The sequence below is a fragment of the Myotis lucifugus genome, unplaced genomic scaffold, assembly GCF_000147115.1.
Source record: "Myotis lucifugus unplaced genomic scaffold, Myoluc2.0 scaffold_9, whole genome shotgun sequence".
Lineage (NCBI taxonomy): Eukaryota > Metazoa > Chordata > Mammalia > Chiroptera > Vespertilionidae > Myotis > Myotis lucifugus.
Window position 1 is genome coordinate 8,901,140 of NW_005871057.1, and position 10,030 is coordinate 8,911,169.

General features: G+C 34.6%; 1 protein-coding gene across 1 annotated transcript; it reads left to right on the top strand.

The window, feature by feature from the left end:
• Positions 1 to 615: 615 nt before the first annotated feature.
• NTS (neurotensin) lies at positions 616 to 7,160 on the top strand. Its single transcript, XM_006083989.3, has 4 exons — positions 616 to 798; positions 3,080 to 3,141; positions 5,826 to 6,050; positions 6,480 to 7,160. Exons 1-4 carry the CDS (start codon positions 726 to 728, stop codon positions 6,630 to 6,632), a joined length of 513 nt encoding a protein of 170 aa, XP_006084051.1. The 5' UTR covers positions 616 to 725; the 3' UTR covers positions 6,633 to 7,160.
• The last annotated feature ends 2,870 nt before the right edge of the window (positions 7,161 to 10,030 follow it).

Here is a 10,030-nt window from a genome sequence, read left to right on the forward strand (position 1 = left end):
TCCCATTCCTTAGGGTTACTAGTATTTTTTAATTGTTTCCTTAATCTAAATTATTTTGCTTAGCCCCAATATTACAACTGATTCTCTGCTGATCTTTTACCTTTTTCCTTCTTTTAGCTTGTGTTATCTAAGACCTATATTAGTCTTGAAACCACAAAACACTGAAACGTTTTATCAGAGCTATCAGAAAAGAACCCTAACTCTTTAAGAACTTCCAAACCTAAAGAATCACTAATGTCAGTCATTCATCCTCGAGATGTTCCTGGTACTAGAAATGACAGATCTCATGCTTCACAAAATCAAAATGACAACTTCTTGGAGTCCAGGCATGAGAGGAAATGGGGAAACAATTGTACTGAAAGTTCTTTTCTACTATGTGCTCTTTGGAATTGCTTAGGAATGACTCCTTCTGTGTGTCAGAAATCTGGAGGAGCAGCTGCAATTAGGGAAGATGTCACTTTCAGAGGAGGGGGGCCAAGGAGAACAGGAGGAGGAAGTGGGGGAGGAATGGAGATGAAGGGAGGGCACATCCTGAAGAGATAAACCCTGTATGCTCTCATGACATCATCCTGCTGCATGCATGTATATATATAGGGGATGGTCAAAGCAACTCTCATACTTCAGTCGCTTTCAGAATCAGCTGAAGGCAAGAGGAAGCACCACAGAGAGTCCCCCTTCAGCCTGTCTGACGTTTATGAACTTGGCTGCCTAGGAATCTCAAGGAGATGATGGCAGGAATGAAAATCCAGCTGGTCTGCATGATCCTCCTGGCTTTCACCTCCTGGAGTCTGTGCTCAGGTAAGCTCAGCTGCATCTCATAACTCCCTGAAGTGATTTCTTTTTCCTTTTTTTTTTGTAGTGTGTTGCCACTTACGTTAATGTATCCAGGGAGGGGAGTTTCTCCCTTATTCTGGAATTGCTTTTTAGTGATAGAAGCTGCCTATTTTCTTTCTCTGTCTTCATGATTATAAGAACGAAAAGATTACTGTTTTTCAATCTGCAAGGCAATAAGAGGGATTTTAATGAAACACTTCAGGTCCTTCTTTGGAATATAATTACTAGAGAAAATTAAAAAAAAAAACAACACCTAAAACTTAAACTAGGCTGGTCACTATCTAATGAGAAGTACAGATGCAGTGCCTGTCAAAGTGTGAAGCCTTCACGAAAACCCATGCCATTCAATTGCTTTGTCTCAGTCTCAGTCATTCTCTTAGGAGGCAGGGGCTTCTCCCTCCCCCAAATAATGTGTCTTAAATGTGTGTACGCTAAGAAACAATGTGAAAATTGATGGTTAATTAATAAATAAATGAAGCATTACTTGTAAACAATTATTTCTAGAAAAATACAAAAATATTTCAAATCCTTTTTTGAGAATATACTTCACATAGTATTTTTATGTGACAAATAATAGTCATCCTTTTAATTAATTCATTTTTTGCATGTCATTTAAGTTGATACAAATATATTTGGAAAATTGGCATTCTTATATTAATTAAAAGTATTTACCTAGAGTGTTTTGCATGTGATAATTAAGGAGAAGCCATATATTTCTAAGTAATTATCAATAATTCATCTTAAAAATGAGATTTAAATTTAGAAAAATATCAAAACTATAGTGACTACAATATACTTCAGTTTTTAAAATAATTAAATGATCACATCAAAATGAAAAAGAAAACAGAGACTGAATGCTGGAAAAATAGTTTAACCTGTCTTATACTTTTTATCTGGTAGATATGACATTGAAATGTTTAATTTAAACTTCTATGATTTTATTTAAATTATGAAATTTAATCTAGCAGAAGATACAAATCTTATCAAAATTTTTAATTCTTTTGATTTTTGAAATACCTTGAACTCCTGAGTTTGTAAATTTTTTAATGAGATAAATACCACATTTTCTGAAGTTATGTTTTTATCTAATAATTGCAAGAGCTTAGAGGTATACTTAGAGCATGTGAGTAAAACTTGATTATTGATTAAATATTTCATTTATACAAATTTGAAAGTTCTTACTGTGATAAGCCAAAATTTATGGGGATTTCAGGATAAATTTTTCATGAATGCCTAAAGAGATTTTTATTTCTTTTGAAAAACAGATTGTGCCCCTAAAAATAATAGGAGAAAATGATCCCTGGTATAATTTAGTTCCTAGATACAATTTAACAAGTGGTTTCTCCAAGTGCCACACTTCTTCTTAATAAGAGTGTATAGTGCAAAGAAGATAGAGTCTTTTTAAATTCTGCTTTGCTTTATGAGATACATGTCAGTGTGTTTGAATTAAGTCATCTTATTGTAGTGTTCTTTAATTTTTTTATTACCTTTCAGTCTTTGTGTGTGTGTGTGTGTGTGTGTGTGTGTGTAGAATATTCATTAGTGGAAACTGGAAATGACAATCTTAAAAAATCAGAAATCCATTTTTAATGCTATCATACATGTATTAATGGACATAAGTGTTATTTAAGCAATTTCCTTAATGGACTGTTATAAAATTGCTAAGTACACATACTTGGATTTTCTTTTAAGTAGACAAACACAAATAATAGTCATTCTTTCATGTTTCACAGTGTGTTTTGTAAAATAGCATCTCAAGTAAATCTGAATGTCCTATTTATTCTAAAATTATCAGTAAGCAATTCTCTCTGTTTTGTTTTTGTCTTTAGAAAGTCTGCACACACCTTTTCATGATGCTGCTTTTAAAAAGACCAGTGTGCATATATTCTATATATGTAAACTATTGCTGGTGAATGTTAAGCAGCACATATGATGACATTTCTAGTATACGATATAATCAGTTTTTTAATTTTGAAATTTAGAGATTAAATAACTCCAAATCATCAACAGTCCTTTTGCCATACAATTATGTGCTTATTTTCTTAGAAGTGCTTCTATTACTCTGGCTGCCTCTTAGTCTAAAATAAAACTACAAAATATTTTTCCTGACTACTATTTTAAGTAGAATGCATATATAGGAAAGAGCATGCATCTAAGAGTAATTTTTTAAAAGATATATCTAAAATCTGGAGGTTCAATATGATATGTGATTATATAGTAAACATGTGGTTTTGATTTCACTCAGATTCAGAAGAGGAAATGAAAGCATTCGAAGCAGATTTATTGACCAATGTGCACACATCAAAGGTAAGTTTTTCTTTTTTTAAACCATGGATTGGAAAACATAGGAACTCTCATTATAAACATGGTGTCCTTTTCCTATAGTAATAACTTCCCATAAAGGCTGAAATGTTCATTGGGAGGCATTTCCTTTTTCGGGGAACTTTTCCTTGAGTTCAAAGGAGTTAAGGGTGTTGATGTGACAGGGAAAGAAATTATAGTGCCTATCAATCAGTATATTGTAACTTTAATTAAATAGTCACATATTATTTATGTGGATGTGTACATGTATTTAAAGGAATCTTGTTTCCATTCCTACCAAATTGTGTGTGATGAAAGGTATATTGGCCTCAAGTTAAATACATAAATGAGAACTCGGTGACATTTTGCCTTTTTTATTATATTGGGGAAAGTAAAATGGAGTTCCTAAATTAAAAATGAAAGTTCATGACAATTCATGAAAGACATGTGGTAGAGTATAAAGAGCAACAGAGTGGCAAACAGAAGCCTTGAGATTTAATCCTGCAACTGTGACTTATGAACTCTTTGCTCTTAAGGAAGTGGGTAGTTACCATTGCTTGCTTTCATTCATCTTTTATTTTGAAATGCTGTGGTTGGAGTTATGACCTCCTAGACATTAACATTAAATTCGTGGCTGGATTTAAGTTCTTCCTATAACAGAAGTGTTATCTGTACCTGCTCATTGTTTTTACTGAATTAAGTAAAACTTTGTATACTGGACCCTATTATTCCTCTCCTGGGGTCTTGAAAACAAGGTTCCTATTGGTAACCTGTACCCAGGAATAAAACTCAATTAGAATAGACCTGCTTATGTGCTACCACACTGTGTTGACATATCCACTGTGCATCTGAACGTAGAGTTAGAGAACAGGGTTCCCATCCAACAGATGTTTTCAAAGAAAATCAAATGCTGAGGTGAGGCATCACCTGGTGCAATCCCTGTGACAACACTGGGATGTTTGATAAGAAAGCTCCTGTCTAATTTCTGAAGCAATGCTCCAATTCAGGTCTTACCATCTCAAGTTTCTCTTCTCTAATTGGATGAGCATATTTTAGCTACAACGATCCTTCTGTATACATAGAATTATGTTTGCTGGTTTGGTATACTTTTATTAAGAAAGGTCCCCATAAGTACACCATTGAGTGTACTTGTACTTTTTAAAGTCTGATCTAATGGTAGCCAAGCTGAACATCATTCCACATATTTCTTTCATATGTGATTCTGTGACTTGTCTGCTCACATTACTTATTCAACATTAAAATTTACTTTTTTAAATTGGGATATTCAGCATTTTCTTTTTGAAGAGCTCTACCTTTGTTAAGAATATTAACACATTGTGCCAGCTTTTACATGATAGCTTGTTTTTGATTTTAGTTCAGGATGTTAATTTTCCAGAAAGATAATTTACACATTTATGTATTTAAATTATCTTCTTGTTTATGAATTCTGTTTTGGATATTTGTTTAATAATACCTTTCCAAGCTTATAAAATGCATTGTATATGTTTAAACAGTATTTTATTTATATCTGATCCATCTGGATATTTAGACTATAATATGTCAAGAAAAAATATTATTAGCTCTAAATCAAATTTTCTCATAGCCAAACTGTCCCAAGGATTTCAAATAAAAACTGTGCTCTATGCTACACTGTCATATATACTTGGATCTATTATTGAACATTATATTCTCTTCTGTTGAGTTTTATGTTTATTCATGCTCTATTAACTCACTCCTTTAATTCCTGAAGTTTTAAAATACATTTTAATATCTGGTAAAGTAAGTTCCTCCTCATTACCATTCTATTTTTCTAAATCTTTGTGGTTATACTCACACATTCATACTTCCCAATTAACTTTATAATTATTTTGACAAATAGCCTCTTCTAACTTCTAGCCTCCCCATATTTTCCAAATTGGAACTTTGATTTTCAGTTGGATATTTGGAGACTAATTCAGAGAGAATTGACACCTGAAATTATTGTTATTGAGTCTTTCCATCACAGCTTTAGTAGTCATTCCATTTTTTAATGTCGTTTAGAAAAAAATTTGTGCTTTCTTTCATCTATGCTGCTTGAAATGCTTCTTAATTTTTACTAATTATGTCACATTTAGGTTCTCCTTTGTCCTTATGTTTTCTCATTGATTATAGTTGGCACATGGGAGAGTGGTTGATTATGGTAATAATGGTAAAAGGCAAGAACTCGAGAGTATTATAATTTTCAAATAAATTGGTGAGCTGTGATGCTGCCTATGTCATCTCAATGTGTGAAATAGATTAGTGGTCTCTCACTACTCTGATTGTCCAAATCTATTAGTAACACCTTAGTTCCTGCTCCATTAGACGCTAAACTGGAGTGTAATTAAGAAGGAATGGTATATTTAATATCTTCACCCGTGCTGTCATATACATCTATATTTATATATTTCTACTTACTGTCATTTCTTTTTTTCTTTCTTGCTTTGTTCATGTATGTGTTCATTACTTATTGCAATTTTTTAAAATAGAGAATATGAGACTAGAGAATATTGGCACTATTCAACTTTGTGATATGAAGTGACAAAATTAAGGACAGTGTATTTATTAGACTAAAGTAACAATTAACTCTAAACTATAGTAACTTAGCACAATATAAATTTGTTTCTTATTCATAAAAGTTTTAAATGCAATATCTATTTTTTAAATTTCAGGTCAGTAAGGCAAGTGTCCCCTCTTGGAAAATGACTCTGCTGAGTCTTTGCAGCCTTATAAATAACCTGGACGGACAAGCTGAGGAAACAGGAGAGTTTCATGAAGAGGAGCTTGTTGCAAGAAGGAAATTCCCCATTGCCGTGGATGACTTTAGCTTGGAAGCAATGCTGACAATATACCAGATCCGAAATATCTGTCACAGCAGGGCCTTTCAACACTGGGAGGTAAAACAAAAGCAAAATATACTAGTATATGTATATAACTAAGTTATCTCTCATTTGCGGCAATTTTTAAAATTCTGATCATTATCATAACAAGAAGACATTAATATAAAAAAAGAATAAATCAACCTTGCTGGTTTGGCTCAATAGATAGAGCATCAGCCTGCAGACTGAAGCGTCCCAAGTTCGATTCCAGTCAAGGGCACATGCCCGGGTTGTGGGCTCGATCCTCAGTAGGGGGTATGCAGGAGGCAGCCAATCAATGATTCTCTCTCATCATTGATGTTTCTAACTCTCTCTCTCCCTCTCCCTTCTTCTCTGAAATCAATAAAAATATCTTTAAATAAAGAATAAATCATGTGTTGAAATTAACACTCTGAAATGGAAAACTTCATGCATGTAAGTTTCATTCATATCCTGTCTGTCTTGCAGGCAATTCAGGAAGATGTTCTTGATAACGGAAATGACAAAAATGAAAAGGAAGAAGTTATAAAGAGAAAAATTCCTTACATTCTGAAACGGCAACTATATAAGAACAAACCCAGAAGACCCTACATACTCAAAAGAGATTCTTACTACTACTGAGAAGTTAAATATTTTACTTCCATGTGAACATGACTTATCATTCTTTAATTAAATATCAAATTACATCTGTGTGAAAATGTCTCTTCTACAATTGTGGTTTATTTGATGTGATTTTTCTGATTAATAGAAATTGGACTAAATGTTTTCAAATAAATCTAGATCTTGAGCATGATATGTTGTGTATAGCTGAAGTAGATATTAATTAAGTCATATATAGAATATTTTCTAATTTGGCAAAGCACTTAATGGGTTACTTAAACAGTCAAAATGTTTGACATTTTAAACCAAATTGTGAGAGATTATAACAGTGCCCTACAGCAAAGTCTAGCCTAAATATCATTAACTCCCCAAAAGTAACAGTACTGCTTTTGTTATCTGACTGAATGTTTTTGAGAGATAAACATGTTCTTTTCCAATATTCAACTCCTGAATCTCTCAGATATGGGGAGGTAATAGTGATAAAATAGGATCATCTTAAAAGGATGATCAATGAACTATTGATAATTATGCCTATCTTAATAAATAATTTTGAACTGAATTTGTTTTCCTGTAAAATGAACTTATTAGCCAATAAAGAGAAAATAAGCCATAGGGACCACATGTTTTTCTGATACCTTTTTAATAAATATGTTTTTATGGAATTTAGAGGGAGAGGGCTAAAAAGATAGAAACATAAATTGGCTGCCTCCTGCATGCCCTCTACTGGGGATCAAGCTCAAAACCTGGGCATGTGCCCTGACCAGGAATCAATCCATGACCTCTTGATTCATGGGTCAATGCTCGACCCCTGAGCCACACCGTGCAGGATGAAGATTAACTTCTATTAGAAGGGTTACAATTTATAGGCTCCCCCCACTATGATTTAGTAAATGATAACTACATTTTTAACTTCATCAATAAATATGTGTGACTGATTTTTTTTTCTAATTGGGAGGGAATTTTTGAGGCAAAAGGAATATTGGAAATAAATCCTCATAAATTTTGTTTGAGACCATATTTATGGTGGGTCTCATAGCCTTCACGATCCTTACATTTCCCCGTTAGTAGGGGCATCCTAGACTCTCACAAGGGTCTAGGAAGAACAATCCTCATAGCCTGCAACCTAGTCCATCTATGAAAGATATCAGGGAATACGTTGTTCTGGAATTAAGACACGTTGAGAACTCCATGTCCTTTGATGAGATTGTTCCTCCCCTAGCCTAAACCCCACTCAGTAGTACTTAAGAACAGCCCACTGATCTCTGGGTTTTCCTGTTAAAATCATGCCTTCTCACAACCACCACCCCACCATCTTTACTATCCTATAAACTTCAACATTAAAAAGTGCCGAAGTGTTGACCCTAAGAAGGAAACTATTTTGTAGTGACTAGAGTGTGTGCTCTGAAGTCAGAATGCCCAGATGCAACTTCACGATTCACTAGTAACCTTGGACAATTTATTTAACTTGTTTATTCAACTGCAAAATGTGGAAAGTAAATGAGGAGTGGAGAAGGATATAAAGTAGTCCAATATGTGTAAAATGCTGAAAAAGTTGCCTGGAACATATTAATAGCTAGGTGTAAGTTTTTCTGGCCACTTTCATGCCATCTTTCCTTTTCCCTTACAAAACTATAGAGCGTAATATAATTTCACATATTAACCTTCTGTGTTTAAAACAAAACAAAACACCTGCTGATCTCCTAATTAATTACTTGTTTCATTCATTATCCTTGAGGACTTCCACATACTTGTAGAAGATCTATTCAATAATTTTCCTTCCCAGTCCCTTACACCTTCACTTCTGATAATAAACACTTTATCCATTTCATCTCACCCAATCACTTCCACAGTCATATCACAGAACTTTTCACTACCAATAAATTCAGCCTCCCCAAAATTTCAATTCTTAAGCACTCTACTCTGTAAACATCATATTTTGTTTCCAGTTCATATAATCTAACACTCCCACTCCAACATTTATGATCCCATTTAATCCATTGTCCCCACCTTTTTTCACTCTTCACTTTCTACTCATGCCCTCACTTTGCTAGTTACTTGATCTAGATTCTATGGTCCAAATTAAATTCCCTCCCCTGTGTCCCTCAACTTCCTGTGCTGCATTATGTAAGCCTGTGAAAATACTATTAAAATGAAATCTCCCCCAATTCTGGCCTCACCTGAGAAGCTGAACACAACTGAAAAAACACACTCAATGCTGCTGAAAAGTCACACTTAAATTTTCTGATCACAAATCTCAAGTCCTTAGTGCTACCCAGAACTCCTACTACATTTGCTTAATAAAGTTTGCCTCTGATTCTCACTGAAGTTTGTTTTATACCTTCTCTCCTATTCCCAGTTGTAACACTCATCAGTCTCCTCATATCAGATGTTGTTCTAATTATTTCACTAAAAATTAAAAGCAATAAAAAGAAAATTACATACTTTCCTTACCACCAAATGTAACACCACCCTTCATTTAACCCTCACTCTCCCATTTCAATGGAGGAACTGTTCATTTCAATAGAGAATTAGTCTATTCTCGTCTGAGGGTCACTCCTTAACTCCCTCATCTCCCTAAATTGCCCCACACCCTGCTCAGGCTGAAAATCTAGTAGTCATTCCCAACTCTTTCCTTTAATACATACCTGCCATTTCTCCCATTAAGGACTTTTGCTGGGTTTTCACCCAAAATACATCTCAAGTCCACCTACTTCTTGCCACATCCACCACTACTGCCCTGAGCCAAAAGTTCTCACCCCGGGACTATGGCAATTTCTTCCTAGCTGCTCTCCATTTTATTATTTTTATCCATATACATTCATATGGCTGAAAAAAGTTTTACAATTAGATAATGCCACACATCACTTCTCAATATCCCACAATGTCTTTCCATTACATTTTGAATAAAACCCGAATTCTGTCCTAGATGGCCTTAAGTAATCTGGCATTTGCCTGCTTCTCTGTCTAACTCCACTCATTCTCCTCCAGTCACACTGGCCTCTTGTTATTCCTCTACATATCCAGCTTGTTTCTCCTCGTTGTAGCCTTCACAGCTGCTGACACCTCTTTCCTGGAAAGCTCTCTGGCAGAAAAGCCTTCTTTGCTGCGCACACAGGACATCCAGTTAGAGATGCATTCCAGCCCCCTCCACCCCCCACCCCATCACCAGGAATGAATGTTGGAGCTAATCAGATACTCAGTGGAAAAAATGGGTACAACATGTGGCTCCTGTAGAACTTAAAGAGAAACCTCATTCCCTGAATTTTGCTTTTTTGCTAATTGTTTTTTTTCCTAAATGTGAATTTTTTTAATCACACAAATGGGTACCATTCTCTTAAGGATGACACTGATCAATAGAGCCTAAGGCCTTTACCTACTTTGTGCTACAAAGCTGTCTCACCATCCTGGACCAACCAGAC